This window comes from Grammomys surdaster, unplaced genomic scaffold (assembly GCF_004785775.1).
Source record: "Grammomys surdaster isolate TR1022 unplaced genomic scaffold, NIH_TR_1.0 224, whole genome shotgun sequence".
NCBI classification, from domain to species: Eukaryota; Metazoa; Chordata; class Mammalia; order Rodentia; family Muridae; genus Grammomys; species Grammomys surdaster.
Genome location: NW_021604669.1, coordinates 1,411,680 through 1,428,054, shown reverse-complemented (window position 1 = coordinate 1,428,054; position 16,375 = coordinate 1,411,680). Strand labels below are relative to the sequence as shown.

General features: G+C 46.8%; 1 protein-coding gene across 5 annotated transcripts in view; it reads left to right on the top strand.

Moving 5' to 3' along the window:
- Positions 1-13,014: 13,014 nt before the first annotated feature.
- Dennd3 (DENN domain containing 3) overlaps positions 13,015-16,375 on the top strand; it is a 58,619-nt gene continuing 55,258 nt past the window's right edge. For all 5 annotated transcript variants that reach the window (XR_003712147.1, XM_028773265.1, XM_028773263.1 and 2 more), the window contains exon 1: positions 13,015-13,116. Coding sequence is in view for 4 of the 5 variants with exons in the window: in XM_028773265.1 (XP_028629098.1) it covers positions 13,015-13,116 (102 nt within the window). In the remaining variant the exon portion in view is untranslated. The remainder of the gene's footprint in view (positions 13,117-16,375) is intronic.

Sequence of the window (16,375 nt, the reverse complement as noted above, 5' to 3'; positions counted from 1 at the left end):
ACACCTCACACACACCTCACACACACCTCACACACACCTCACACACATCATACCCCTATACCACACACCACACACACACATATACACACACATACACACTATATACATGCACACTGTACACGCACTACATACACTACACACGTGCACACCACCCACCCACCCACTCACACCATACCCACACCACACTACACACTACATATCTCACACCTCACATTCACACATATCACACCCCACACCCACCCACACCATACCCCATACCACATACACACACCACACCACACCACATACACACACCACATACACACACACATACACCACACACATCTGACGCAATACACACATACACGCACCATACACATTATATACATGCAGACACACACCATACACACACACACACACACACACACACACGTAATAATTTAAACTGAACTAAACCTGGGATCTGGACAGGTGACTCAGCAGGTAAGAGCATCTGTGACTCAGAAGAAGAAAGCAGTTTCCAGCTGTTTGCAACTCTAGTTCCAGGAGATCTGATGCCCTCTGGTGGCCTCTGATGGCACCAGGCACACATGTGGTACACATACATACATTCAGGCAAAACAGTCATATATACCAAAGCTTAAAAATCTTTTAAACAAATTAAAACAAATCGCCTAATAGGTGATAGGCTCAAAGTGATTGTAAAGAAAAAAATCCATAGTAAATACAAAACTGCACAGGCTTTCTCTGTAAGTCCTCCCCCAACAATATTTGAGGAGATCCTGAGATGGGGATGGGGGGGTATGACTTGAGACGCTTCTGGGATCCAGCACTGTGTAGGAGCTTCTCATAAGGCTCAGTGTCCCTGCTTGGGGACACTTTTGACCCAGAGAAGCACAGTAGTGTTTGAAGGTCACCAGCAGCCAGGTTTTGGTTCCTTGTCAGTTACTGCTGACTACATATCTTCAAGAGAGGAAAACTAGCTTCAAGCTCAGGAAGCCATGGGCACGTTCCAGGCAAGCATGTGGGAGCTCCTAAGATCTGAGTGTGACTCTGCATCTCCTCGACTGTGAAGTATGACCCAGACAGAGGTCTGGCGTGACTCCACAGCATATACAAACAGTAGCTGCTCGATGTACATGAGGCGAACAGGTGGGTTTGTCTCTAAGATGCTCTTGCCGTGAAACTCATCGGAAAGGGAGTAGTGTCCAAAAGAAAGGAGGCATTTAGAAGCCATTAAAACAAGCAAAATAAAAAGAGTTAGCATTAATCTTAATTATCCATTTGACTTAACTCAGAATACCGAGTAGAATATCACATCAATATGTGATCGATGAACAAATGAGTCCTGAGATAACCAGCCTTCCTGTTTTATGACAAGTCTGTTTAATCCTGAAGCCAGTGCTCACAGACAGGCTGAGGATTATAAGTTGGGTACAGACGGAAGCAACAGGGCTGTGGGTGTCTGAGCAAAATCTCCTGCCCTTCACCTGTACCTTGTGGCAGCTTGACTGGGCCCTAACCTGGACCAATCCAGCCCGGTGGCTCCCTTTCCAAACTCCTGTCAATCTTCCTTTCAGAGCCTGTCCTGGCAGCTGCTGAATAAATAAGCTGCTCCCACTGAAACTCCGACTACAAAAACATGGCAACAGCACATTTGTTCATTCATCCGTTCACTCATTCATTCACTCATTCAACAATGCCTTTGAGAACAAACTGTGTGCTGGGCACCCCTCAGGGGGAAGTGACAAATCAGGGCATCCATAGGGTTGAGCTTCCCTAGGGGCTCTGGTGATGGACACGGTCAGTGGTCTGTACAATCCTCTCAGCTCAGCTTGTGGCTTAGCTCTTGATCTATAAACCCAGCCCATCTTCTGCCTTATTGGGCTTTCTCCCCCTGGATCTTTACATGTCTCATTCGTTTATGAGTCTCTGGACTCAGCTGCCCCGCAATCCTCACTGCAATATGGGATGGACTCTCAGCCAATCCCATCCACAGAAAACTTACGCTCTCAAGCAGTGGTTCTCAACCCACGGGTAGAGACCTCTCTGGGTTGAATGACTGACCCTTGCACAGGAGTCACGTATCAGATACTTACATTCTAATTCATAAGAATAGCAAAATTACAGTTATGAAGTAGCAGCAAAAATAATGTTTCATCATCGCAACGTGAGGAACTGTATTAAAGGGTTGTAGCATTAGAAGGTCCAGAACCTCTGCTCTAAATTCCCTGTGAGTACTGTTTATACCCCCTCAGGCTCTGGGGGAATCTTAAGGTACTTCTGTCTCCAAGTCATCTCACAAATACTTCTCCATTCAGCTCTTGCCTGCTTAGACTTGTCTTGGTGATTATTCCCCTTAGGTCCAGCTAATACACAGAGACCTGAAGTTGTCAGACTTGAAAGAGTTGGGCTTAGTATTGGACTGGGGACGGAAAGACCAACGTAGATGGCCCGTGACTGCTGGTCTGAGAACTGAGGTCTTCGAGGAGATGCCTGGTACCTCAGGAATCACTTTGGGAGGCTGGTCTGATGGCTGACATGCCATCCTTCATGCCAGAGCAGAGATGTATCCCCCTGACTTTATGCTGGGCTGAGGGAGGTGTGATGTTGAGACCAGTGGTCAGGGAGAGAGAGGATAGGGGAGGGGGATGGCTGTGGGAAAGGCTGGGGGTGTTGGCTGCTCTGGCAGGACTAGAACACAGATCCATTACTCTGAAGACTTCCTGGTGAGGGTGAACTAGTAAAGAAGCTGCCACAGGGAGCAGTGAGACTCCTACAGTGCTCCTCCATGCTGGGAAGAACACCCAGCCTACATCAGTAGCCTCAGAGTATAGCCACAAAGAATGTGGTACAAGACAACAAGACACCGCTCCTCCAGGTCTCATTCCCCAGAGCAGGTTGGACACACATCTCTCTCTCTTTTTTTTTGTTTTCGAGACAGGGTTTCTCTGTGTAGCCCTGGCTGTCCTGGAACTCACTCTGTAGACCAGGCTGGCCTCGAACTCAGAAATCTGCCTGCCTCTGCCTCCCAAGTGCTGGGATTAAAGGCGTGCGCCACCAACACCCGGCTGACACACATCTCAAAACGCACAGCTAAACTTTCTCTGGGGCTGAGCTAGGTTTCAGGAAGTCAAAGTATCTAGAGTCGAACAAAGCCTTGGTGAGTTTTAAAGAAACCCATCTTGGGTCCTGGAGAGATGGCTCAGCACTGGCTGCTCTTCCAGAGGCTCTGGGATGGAACTTCAGCATCTATATGGCCTCTCCCTGCTGACTGTAACCCCTCTGTCTCAGGGGATCTGAAGCTGTCTTCTGGCCTCTGTTTGTACTGCATGCAGGTGGTGTACAGATAAACATGCAGTTAAAACACCCATACACACAAAAATAATAAAACAAGATAAAAACATTACAAAAAGAAACTTGCAGTGATGGCTAGTCTTATGTCAACTTGACATACAAACTACTTTTTTGAGGATAATCTCATTTAAGAAAGTGTTTCCATAAGATCCAGCTGTAAAGCATTTTCTTTATTAGTTATTGATGGGGGAGGGCCCAGCCCATTGTGGATGGTCATCTTTGGGCTGGTGTTTCTGGGTTCTATAAGAAAAGCAGACTGGACCGGGCGGTGGTGGCGCACACCTTTAATCCCAGCACTTGGGAGGCAGAGGCAGGCGGATTTCTGAGTTCGAGGCCAGCCTGGTCTACAGAGTGAGTTCCAGGACAGCCAGGACTACATAGAGAAACCCTGTGTTGAAAAACAAAACAAAACAAAACAAAAACAAAAAGAAGAGAAAATGCTTTACAGCTGGATCTCATGGAGGCCGTTCCTCAAGGGAGGCTTCTTTCTCTGTGATAACTCCAGCTTGTGTCAAGTTGACACACAAAACCAGCCAGTATATTTTCCAGCTTGCTTTTTGGTCATTAGTGTTTTGTTGCCTCAGAAGAAACCCTAAGACAAATTGGTACCAGTGTAGTGGAATATTGTTTGACAGGCCTGACTATGTTTGGGGGAGGATTGTGGAAGAACTTTGGAACTTTGGACTAGAAAAGACATGTAGTTTTGAAAGCTCAGCGGGATGTTCCGTAGGAGCTTGGAGGATGAGAAGATTGAGAACAGTGCAGAAGATGGAAGCCTGGCTTGTGACGTTTCAGAAGGAAGTTCAAAGACTCTATCTGGGCTGTTTGCTATTTTGAATTAAGAGTCTGTCATGTCTTCAGCTAGGACTGAAGAGTCAGTCATTATTCACAAGAGACTGGCACCACTGAAATGAAACCTTTGTGTCACTGGGACAGTTTTTGCTAGTTAGCTGGAGCTAAGAAATCAGCAATGATTAAGAAGAAACCAGTATCACTGAGGTGAAATCTTCTGGGAAGCGTTTCCTCAGGGTCAGTACAGAGGAGCTGTGTTCCAGAGAGGGCCAAGGTTGTACCTCATGCTGGGCAGCGGAACCTGGTAGTGTAAGAGTCACCCAGGTGGTACTGGTTTTGAAGGCATGAAGGGGTCATGGAGAGCAGCTGAGGCTTCGCACTGTGAAAGTACAGCGGAGGCCATTAGTGAAAGATACAGTCTTAGTGGCAGGGGAAGATCCAGGATTGAAGGGGTGGTTGCAGAGTTGAAGAAGCACTCAACAACCATAAAGAAGCTATGATTGATGAAAGCGCAGCCCAGTTGCAGCAAGGGACCCCAGCAGTTTTGGAGATGCCAGTACCATGGGATGACTACCAAGAACAACAGTAGCAGTGGAGGGGAGCCAGCTAGAGTGTAGACAACAAGCTGTATGTGCTGCAGAGGGCAGAGTCGGAGAAATGACTCAAACCATTTGGAGGAGCCCAGAAGATCGTGCATGGATCCCAGACATTGGACGCTGAGTTTTACTATTGTATGTGCATTGACATTTTTGCTTGCAAGTATGTTTCTGTGAAGGTGTCAGGTTCCAGGGAACAGGAGTGACAGAAAGTTGTGGGCTGCCATGTGGATGACCCTGGGTCCTCTGAAAGAGCAGTGAGTGCTCTCAACTGCTGAGCCATCTCTCCAGCCCTGACCAGTGAGTTATTTTTCTATTGTTGGAGTTTGGTTTTGCTTGGTTCAGATTGTGACTGTGCCCTGGTTCTTCCCTTTTGAAGGAAAGTGTTTAATTTTGATTTTTACAGGTACCCACAGCTGAAAGACTTTGAATTTTGAGATTTTGGGTTTTTAAAGAGATTGGATATTTTAAAGAGACAGAAATTTTAACATGTTTGAATTTGTAAAGACTATAGGATTTTAAAAGTCATTTATATTTTTACTGTAAGATCTTAGAGATGAATAAGAAAGGAAAGGTATGACTTAATAGTGGTGTGTGTGTATGTGTGTGTGTGTGCGCGTGTGAAGTGGACAAGGGATCAGTTGTGCTGGCTAGTCTTATGTCAGCTTTACACACAAACTAGAGTTATCTAAAAGGAAAGAATCTTAGTTAAGAAAATACTTCCATAAGAGCCAGTTGTAAGGCATTTTCTTAGTTATAGATGGGGAGGACCCAGCCCGTTGTGGATGGTGCCATCTCTGAACTAGTGGTCCTAGGTTCTATAAGAAAGAAGGCTGAGCAAGTCATAGGGAGCAAGCTCGTAAGCAATATTCCTCCACTGCCTCTGCATCAGCTCCTGCTTTCAGGTTCCAGCTCTTTGAGGTCCAGTCCTGACTTCCTTCAATGTGGAGGTATAAGTCAAATAAGCCCTTTCCTCCCCAGTTTGCTTTGGGTTATAGTGCTTCATCATGGCAATAGAAACCCTGACTAGGTCACCCTTTTTATGACTCCCCGACTGGCCTTCCCAGATCATTTGATAGGGGTCATCTAAGGCAGGTATTGTCACATTTGTCCCATCCAGCAGAATGGATGCCTGGCTCTAACTCCTATTCCTATCAGCAACTCTTTTCCTCCAGTTAGAAGAAATCCTAGAGGTTTGGGGAAATGGGTGCAACACTTTCTTTCCTGTGGCCCTGGGAGGATGGCCCTGTAGCTCTTGTAAGAACTCTGGAGCTGTAAAAGGACATTTTAGTGTGTCAGAGGAGATTGGGACTTCCTATGACTTGGGCCTGATCTAGACTTGGCTTCCTTTACCCATGGGTCCTGGCCTGGCTTTTGGTGAGAAGTGAAGAGGAACAGACATGGAGCTCATTCGTGCTCTGACTTCAGGCAGGCTGACCAACCTGGAGGTTTGGCTCAGATTTCCTGGGCCAACCACTCAGCCACAAGCTTACTGGGGCCATACCCTCTTCTGCAGAGTAGTGGTGAGATCCAGCCTTTGGGGTGTTTGGAAATAACACGTCCTGCCCAGCCCAGGATGTTGGGCTGAAAGAGTCCTCAGAAGATAACTGTGCCCTCACCTTCTTCACAGTAGAACTGTGTTTTAATGTTCCAGGCTGGCTTGCGGACTAGCCTCCCAGAAGTGCCCCATGTGAGTTCTTCAGCTCTGCTCTTTCAAACTAGACACTGTATTCTGGACCTGGTTGAACCCTTGCCCTGAGGTGTAGGGAGACAGGAATGATATCACAGCCAGTAGTCACTTTACTTGGGATCAGCAGAGCAGGCTCCCAGAGAGAGAACAACCTGTAGAGACAAAGAATCAGAGGAAGTCTTTGAACTTTCACTAAACCTGGTGGGTTTAGAGTTGCCTGAATTTGGCCAGATGGCCTTACAATCTCTTTTAGCAATAACATTCTATTGAGGGCTGGATTATTACAAGGCACACTTAAAAACTGCCGGCTTAGGGACTGACAGTGCTGAGTGACCCAGAGCCCATCAGGTGCAGCAGGAGTAGAGTGGCTCTGGCTTTGCCAGAGAAGAGATTGAGGGTGGCCTGGACTTTCTGGGTTATACATCTCTGCTCCTCACATAACAGCTGCTGCCTTTGGCTATGTAGCTGACTAAGGCATGGGTGTGACATGGGGTGACAGTTTTCTCAGGGCAGATGAGAAGAAGCTCCTAAGGGAATATGTGTTTGTCTAAAGCAAGACTATTAATCAAATGAGCAGCTATGTTCACAACTGTCATCCTTACTGTGGCCAGCCCTTCACCATGGTGTGCCTTCCACTGACCACCCAGAGTACAGAGGGAGCAATCAGTCAGTTGAAGCAAAGGTGCCTGGGTTCATGGCATATGTCCCCTGCAACAGTTGCTGTCTAGGATGTTCAACAAGCCACCTTCCCCTTCTTGACAGCCTCTCTCTGTTTGTCTGGCTGCCTCCCCAGTCTTGCAGCTGATGAAATATGTGCATGCTGGACCATGGCAACTCCACCAGGTGGCCACGGGTGGGCATCAGCAACATGGTGAGCACCTTGGGAGACCACGGGGTTACTCCATGGGTGGAGGAAAAGAAGGTGTCAGGTGAGAGAGGCCATCCTGGCAGAGGCTGTGTCTGATCCTATGACAGGCTGCTCATATAGCATGTGGAGGAGGGACAGCAAGAATACAAAGTGACCTTCTGCAACTTCAGGAAGGCTGAGCTTCCCTCCTGGCCAGCAGTGTGGGCACTTAAATCTCCTTTCCCATTTCCCATCAGCTGTCTGATCATAGCACCCAGTCTGGGCAGGCTAAGATGGTTCTCACATCTGGCCCCTTCTTCCCTAGCCCAGCCAGACCACAACTTCCTGTCTTTCTCATTCAGAGGATGAGAATGAGTTGGGTCACCAGGCTGAACAGACTCTGACCCTGGCTCAAAACATGTGCCTGGATATTGCTGGTCACAGCTGGCTGTGGGTCTTGGCTTCTAGGTTTCTTTGAGCAGAAACTTTGCCTAGGGACAGTGAACTTCAGAGCAGGCCATTTACTGGGAGGAAGATAACCTTGCCTTCAGGGTCCTGCTGAGCCATCGTGCTGTTAGGGCTAACCCTTCCCATCCTGGTGGCTGTGCTTCTTTTGGCTAGGTTCCTTTCTGGTTCCTTTCTCTATCATCAGGGTGTTGCTTGGGGGTGGGGGTGGGGGAAGCTGCATTGTTTTAAACATAATAGCAGTCCAAAAATAGACCCAACTCCTGACTTGGCTTTTTTTCCTCCTGATAAAATATTTCATATTTACAAATAACATTTCTAACACGATGCTGTGAACACCCTGCCCCACCCACTGGTGGGACAGAGCCCACAGTGACTTCCTCTACCAAACTCCCCAGGGCTCTGCCACTCTGAACTTAGTGCGATTCATCGGCCGCTTCCTCCTTTCTTTCTTTAGCATGACTCCTGGATGTGGGTAAATGGCACCATAGTGCTTTGCTGCGACTTTGCTCTTACCCAGGATGAGTCAGATGAATCTGCTGAATCCTGCTCCCAGGCATTCAAGACACACGTGGAGCACACTCAGAGGATAGCAGAATTTTACTTTTATGCTCTAACTTGTATCCTACTATGGTATAGCCATTCCTGTATACCATTCAGGGCTAGGTGCCACTGGGAACTTGAGCCACAAACGGGAGTCTCATAACCTGTGGGCATAGTGCAGTCATATTGGCACAGGTAGTCTGTTTGTTTGTTTTGAGACAGGGTCTCACGTAGCCCAGAATGGACTTGATTGAACACAAGCGAGTGTTCTGAGCTAGGTACTTCCACCTCCCACGTGCTGGGCTTACAGGACTGTGTTACTATCTCATACAGCTCTAGGGATCAAACCCAGGCTTCCTACATGCTAGTAAGCACTCTACCAATCAAGCTGCATCCCCATCCCACACTGGTACAGGTAAACTCATCTCTTCCCAAGGTTAGTCCCCTTAAATGCCTGATCTGCATTCAATATGTAGTAGCTCTGGTTGGCTTGGAACTCACTATGTAGACTAAACTGGAACTTGGAGCAATCTTCCTACCTCTACCTCTCAAGTACTGGAGTTAAAAGCATGAGCCACCGTGCCTGCCTAAATAAATTAAAAATTTTAAAGATTAAAAACAAACCCTTCAAATTATTAAAGAAACCATAACAAAGGTTGTATTCCTTATCCAAAATGCTCCAGCAGAGTGTGGCTCGGTGCTAGAGTTCTGGCCTATCATATACTGAGGTCCTGGATTCTAGTTCTACCCCAAATAAAACTAAATAAAACTAAACTAAACTAACTAACTAACTAACTAACTAACTAACTAAAACTAAATAAAAACAAACAAACAAGCAAACAAACAAAAAGCCCCCCCAATTTTGAGAGATGTATTTTGAACAGAAGGGTGGAGCAGCCCCCCATCGCTGCTGATCTCTGATGTGTGTGTCTGTGTCAGAAAAATGTCTGTTCAGGTCCTTGGAATTCTTTATATATTCTAAACATGGATCCCTTCTTAGACAGACGCTTCGCTGTGATGGAATGGAGGCACAGCCCTGCACTGCTGCCCTCAACAGCCTGAGGAACACTCCTAGACTCTTGGGTCAGGACAAATCACAGTTTATGTACTAGTCAGTTTATGATGACCTAGAGTAGGGATTTTATTTTATTAAATATATTTTATTTTTCATTTTATATCCCCTGGTGATGTTAATTAATTAATTAATTGATTAGGGTTTTCAAGGTAGAGTTTCTCTGTGTGGCCTCGGCTGTCCCAGGACTCACTTTGTAGAGCATATATAAACGTCTCAAAATCACAGCAATCCACCTGTCTCTTCCTCTCGACTGCTGGGATGAAAGGCGTGGGCCACTACTGCCAGGCTGTGATATTTAAATGTTAGGGCTGGAGAGATAGCTCAGTGGTTACAGCACTCGCTATTCTTGCAGAGGTCCCAGGTTTGGTCCTAGCACCCACATGGTTTAAAACCACGTGTAACTTCAGTTCCAGGGCATCTGGTGTCTTCTTCTGGCTAAAAAGAAATCTTTTTAAAAACATTTTATATTTAATCTTTATTATTTTTAGTTATGTGTATGTGTCTGTGTGTAGGTATGCGTATATGAGTGTTGGTACACACAGCGGCCAGAGGAATTGGATCCCCCTGGAGCTGGAGTCCTAGGTGCTTAGAGCCATTTGATGTACCTGCTGGGGATTGAACTCCCATCCTCTGGAGAACAGTATGTATTCTTAACTGCTGAACTCTCTCTCTCTTACCCCCCCTTAACCCCTCCTTGCTTTTAAAAATTTTTTTTATTACTATGTAATTTTGACTGCCCTGGAACTCACTATGTAGGCCAGGCTGGCCTTGAACTCACAGAAATTTATTTGCCTCTCTGTCTCCTGAGTACTGGGATTAAATGTGTGTGACACTATGCCTAGCTCCAAAATGAGTAAACTTTTTTGGGGGTGTTTCAAACAATACAGGCGTAAGCACAAGGGTTAAGAGAGAGATGCTCAGAAAGAAAAGACATATCCATGATCCTGGGTACGGCCTCAAAGGAAGAGGGAAAAGCAAGACACACTTACTGTAGATCCAGGCTCAAAAGAGTCACGATTATTTCTCTTAGCGTTGGCTATAGAGACCATTTTGGTGGCTCTCGAGTTACACGTCAAAAGGCTGCTAAGAGCCCACTTTCACCCCTCTTTTTCCTCTGATGAGTGATGTAAGTGATGGCTCTGTGGATGGACTGGATGGAATCATAGTCTGATAATGTTAAACCAGGAACACCTGGGGTTGCGTGGCCACTTAGCCATGCCCGATTCCTATAAATTCAGTTTCTGGTGAGATTCTTAGACAGTTTCAGGTTTGTAGCTGGAAAAGGAGAGAGGTTTTAAGCAGGTAACTGTATGGGGATTCCTGCTTTTCTGCTGGCCTGGGTTGCAGGGTGAGTGGCTTCTTTCCTTTCTCACATCAACAGTTACCCTGTGCTTCTGTCCTGCCTCAGAATGACTACAGTGTTTCTCTGTCTGAGTGATTTTTGTACTGTCTTGGTAGTATCTTTAGATACATAAGAACTTTTTGTTTGCATAATTGGCTAATTTCTTTCTCTTTTTGAGGTAAGCTCTTACTAGGTAGCCTTGACTGGAACTCACTATTTAGACCAAAATGACCTCAAACTTAAAGATCTGCCTGCCTTTGCCTCTCAGGTACTGGGTTAAAGGCGTGTGCTATCATGTCTGGCTATGATTGGAGGGTTTTGTTTTTGTTTTGTTTTATTTGTTTGTTTGTTGTTGTTTTGTTTCTGAGACAGGGTTTCTCTGTGTAGCTTTGGTTGTTCTGGAACTCAATCTGTAGACCAGGCTGGCCTCAAAGTCAGAGATTCATCTGCCTCTTCCTCCCAAACTCTGGATTAAGGGTGTCTGCACCGTTGTTACCCAGCTATGATTGGAGTTTCTTAATGCCACTTTGAGGCCATTTCCAGATCCGTTTGTGCATAGTATGGTACTATAACCTTCGTGTCCTGAAGTATCTGGGAACAGAAGAAGACTCTTGTGGTTCTGGTAAATGCTAAGCAAGTACATGCTTTACCACAAACCCTAGCCCCATGGTAGGTTTCTTGTGGGTACTTACTTGGAAAGTACCTGCAGCATGGGTCATGGGGACTTTTATTTATCTTTTTCGGTAGGATCTTGCTGTGTAGCCCACACTGGCCTGACATTCATTTATGATTCTCTGCCCACCTCCAGATTGTTACAATTACAGGAGTGAACCTATGGGGGTTTAATAAAAAAGCACAGAACCAGGAAGCTTGGGAGATTATGTGGCTGGACTTTCTGGTATAGGGTAAGGGAGGCCTACAGAAGAGGAACTGTGGAGCCTGGCTGTGGACTTTCCACCCGAGTCAGGAGCTCCCATCCTCAAATCCTTCTACTCCTTGGAGGGAACAGAGCAGATATAAGATCTGTTCTACCCTGAGCCTTACAAGGTTCCCTGCCAACTGAATCCTGGCCTCCATTCCACAGAGTTTACACAAACAGGCAGCAGAGGCTGATGGATGCTAGGTCTGCTTACACACACACACAGTTGACACAGTAGACTTTGATTAAGAGTTTGGTTGCTTACAGAGTGGCCCAGGGTCTCTGATGGATCCCTGTGAAGCCTGCTCCTCCCATGCCCGTGCCTAGCTGAAGTGTTCTCAGATAAGCTGGCGCAAGAGACAGAAAAGAAGGTATAAAGCCTTAATGTCAGTGACATTAACAAGTCCTTTGGGTTCTTGGACAAGGAATGAGGGCCACAGAGGTCAGGCAGCCTACAGGCTGGTTAGGCTACTTCTGAGTCCTGCTCTCCACCCCTACCCCAGCCAGCCTACCCAGGTTTTGCTCCCAAGACTTGTTTAGTTACTAATCCTTCACACTAGGCTGACGTTTTGACAAATATTTGACATTACTAGTAATCATTTCCTCAGTGTTTTAAAATATATATATGTTATATGTATATATAACATATAATTCCTGGAAAAGTCCATTGGTCTTCCACCTTGCCCCATTCCCTGCTAAATTTAACCCAGGTTCTTGGGGCGGCCTGCGGTCAACCGTGAAGCTATTCATCAGGAGTGGATCTTTATATTCCCTTCCAGACGGTTGTTCCAGGTGTCCACAGGGTCTACTTCGAGTCCTGGCACAGGAGAGCTTCCTGGTGGTGGCGGGAGGCCAGGCCTTTGTCCCTTACTTGTTGCAGGGAGGGGCGTGGACCGCTGGAGAAGAGCGTCTGAGGCTGGATGACGTGGCTAGGCACCTGGGGATGCCGCCCATTCCTTCCTGTATTCCGGGGGGCAGGAGGAGGGGCCAAACCCCCAGAGGGGCTTAGGAAATGACTATGCTTGTGTGGAGACAGAATCAGTCCGTCCCGAAGAGGCCCCACCCATGCAGGTCCGGTCAGCCACGCCTCCATAGAAGTCCTGCCCCTGCCAAATCACAGACCAGGCTCGTTCACGCTATACAGGCCCCGCCTCCTAGGCTCCGCCCACACCAGACCCCCACAGACCACGCCCCTCCTATTTGTCTGCAGGCCGCCACTCTCCAGGCCCCGCCCACCCCGTGGACGCCGTTGGCTGGCCACCAGTCGAAGAGAGGCGCGGAGGTTTGGGCTGAGGCGCTCCGTTGGGGTCTGGGTTGCGGGCGCCCGCGCCCTCTGAATTGAGTCATCGCGGCCGGGCAATCGAGGGCTCGGAGTGCAGTGTGCCAGGCGGGTGGGTGGCGGGAAGGTCATGGCGGAGCCCGCCGCGCGACACCTGTCGCTGCCCTCGGGGCTGCTGGAGTTGTGCGCGCTGCTGGGCGCCTCTCAAGATAGCCTCCGCGGCCTGGAGCAGGTAAGGGGGCGAGAGGGGAAACTGAGCTGGGGTGGGAGACAGAGAGGTCAGGTTTGAGTGGGGCTGGCTTCAGAAGCTACACACCCCTGCGGCGCCAAAGCCGCAGGGTCAGGTCCCAGCTGTGAGGGATGCACACAGCTCATAAGGAGGCTGGCGGCTGGCCTTCCTTCCCTCCGGGACCAGCTGGACTTGTACCTGGTGCTTGTGGTCGTGCAGAAGAGCTTCTGTGCGTTGAAGCGTTTCTCCGCACTCTGGATGCCGCCATCTGGGGCGAGGTGCTGCCCCAGCGGGGACCTGCAGAGTTCACGGTCAACTAGACAATATCCTCTCCGAGGAGCGACGAAATGGTTCCCTTCACTGTACAGAGCTTCACTGCCTATTAAGTAATGGGTTCTGTGCTCCGCACCAAATAGTGAGGTTTCAGGTGTTAGAATCAACCACCAGCTTTGAATATTCCACTTTTAGTCGGGCTTCTTGCATAGCTATTTTCTTCATTTGTTGTGCAGTCCCTCCTCCCTTCTCTCCGTCTGTGCCCAGCAGCCAAAGATAGGTTCAGCTCCCTGTCTCTGGAAAGACAGGGGCTTCTGAACATCTCATTCTCATGATCTCTGTGCTGTATTTTCTCTTTTTTAAAATTCTGGAACCCAGGTTGTTTTCTCCTAATCCATTGGTGCCTCTCTTTTTCTTTTGAACCCAGCATAATTGTGAACTGTCATTTTCTAAGAGATTTCCCTAGTATCCCGTTAAGTGTCTGGAGAGATCATCTGAGTGTTTATACATGACAACATGGAAAAGCATAAAGGCATACATATTGATTGATGTCCACGGACATTGATGTGCAGAGACAAAATGGTTGTCACCAAGAAAACTTAAACATTAGTGAAAGTAACCAAATGAGTCTTAAGCCCAGATAGTTTCTTTCTTAGGCCAATGTGACCAGTAAATGGCCTTAGTCCCTATGAAAATGATTTGGAGTGTCCCTCCCGTAGTTTTCACTCCTCTGATGACATCCCTTCTAAATGCCAGTGTGTCTTCCGTTGTCTTTGTGCCTCTAACTTACCAAACAGCACTGCCTTTTTTTCCTTCTTCTTCTTAGAATCGGAAATGACCTGGTTTCACTGTGGTCTATCTGGGCATCCGTCCGTGTCTTTGCACCCTGGGTCTAGCAGTATGCTTCTTGCCTGTTGAGTGTGGGGCATGCCTTTGAGAACTGGCTGAGTCAACTGGGGTATTCAGAGTGCTACTTTCCTGAGTTAGGCAGGCGGTGGCACCTCCCAGGTGAGGGGGGGGGGAGTTTCATGTTAGTTTACCTCATTGTGTGCTCTTGCTTCTGCTAGGAATTTCAAAGAGAGGGGATTGGGGCCGGCGAGAGATAGAGGTGGACTAAACTTTAGAATAATTTTATTTTGTGTCAATACCACTGTTATAGTTGGCCAGACATAGACTTTAGTTTATTCTTTTGTAGTAATTCTCTTGTGAATGTTCAAGGTTTAAAAAGATTTTTAATTTTACTCTGTTTAAAAAAAGGCATTTTACTGAGTGTGGTGGCTTGTTTCTGTAATTCCAACCCTCAGGAGACTGAGGCAGGAGGATTGAATGCAGCTTAGGTTATAGAGTGAGTTCTAGGTAGGTCAATCTGGGCTACAGAGTGAGACCCTGTCTTCAAAAACAAAACAAACTAATCAGACAGACAGACAAACAAACCTTTAGGGCATGGTGGCACAAACCTAAAATCCCTGTACTTGTAAAGCAGAAGCGGGAAGGTAAGGAAGGAGCCCAGGATACTCTTGGCGGCATAGTGATGTCAGAAGCCAGCCTGGGCTACATGAGACCCTGCCTCAAAAAACAGTTACCATTTATCTGTGATCTGAATATTCCTATTTGGTGATACATAAAAATAGAAAGCTGGAAGTATGAGAAACGGATCCAGTTTAAGGTCAAGAGACGTAGAGCTCTGTTTATTTCTTAGAAGGCACCCTAACTCTGTTGTATCTCTTAGATGGGGGTGGGGCTGGGAGTGGGGAGGACTAGTCATTTGTTGGAAATCCTGCCAGATATTTCAGAGTTGACCAGTCCCCCTGTGATTCAGTGTGGTTAGTTTTGGCTTCCCCCACCTCTCGGCTGAGGGTGGGTCCCTTTTTTGGTTGCTGGCATGTGAGGGGATCCACTGTAAACTCATTCAGGACGTGCCCACACTGCCCTCTGCACCACACCAGTGAAGTGGCCTTCTGTTTTGTGGGCAGCAATAGCAGCAAAACTTCTTGGACCATGGCAGTGTTCTCCATTGGCACTGTCCAATGCTGTGCTCACTAGTTCAAACATGGCCACTGAACCCTGTGTGGCTCATGGGTTGAGGAACACTGGATTTTTTTATTTTATTTTATTTTTTTTGCTGGGTGGTAGTGGTGCACACCTTTAATCCCAGCATTTGGGAGGCAGAGGCAGGAGGATCTCTTGAGTTCCAGGCCAGCCAGGGCTACACAAAGAAAGCTTGTCTTGAAAAATGAAAAAAAAAGTAAAGAAAAAACATTTATTTTATTTTTTATTTTATGTGTATGCATATATGTATATATGTATGTATGAATGTATGTATATATGTATAAATGTATGTATATATGTATATATGAGTGTATGAATGTATGTATGAATATATGTATGTATATATGTATGTACATATGTATGTATGTGTGTGTGTGTGTGTATGTATGTGCATCATGTGCATGCAGTGCCTACGAGAAGACAGACCATTGAACTGGGACTAATAATTGGTTATGAGTTGTCATATGGATCATAGGATTTGAACCTGGGTCCTCTGGAAGAGCAACTAGTGTGCTTAGCTGTAGAGCCATCTGTCCAGCCCAGTTTTAATTCCTTTAGATTTCAATGGCCTCCTGCTGTGACTGTGTTGGACAGCACAGTTCCAGAACATTAAAAACATCTGTGAATTTTTTTTTATTTCTCTATCGATAGCCAATCCTCCAGGGAAGAGCAATGCTGCTTTGTAACAAGACTTTGTGACCCGGTGAGTTAGGCTGCTATGGAGTTTCACTTTTTAATTGGCTTTTTTAAAAAATGATGATCTTGGCTGGGCGGTCATGGCGCACGCCTTTAATCCCGGCACTTGGGAGGCAGAGGCAAGCGGATTTCTGAGTTCGAGAGTTCAAGGCTAGCCTGAACAGAGTGAGTTCCAGAACAGCCAGGGCTACTCAGAGAAACCCTGTCTCAAAAAACCAAAAAAAAAAAAAAAAAAAAAAAAAAA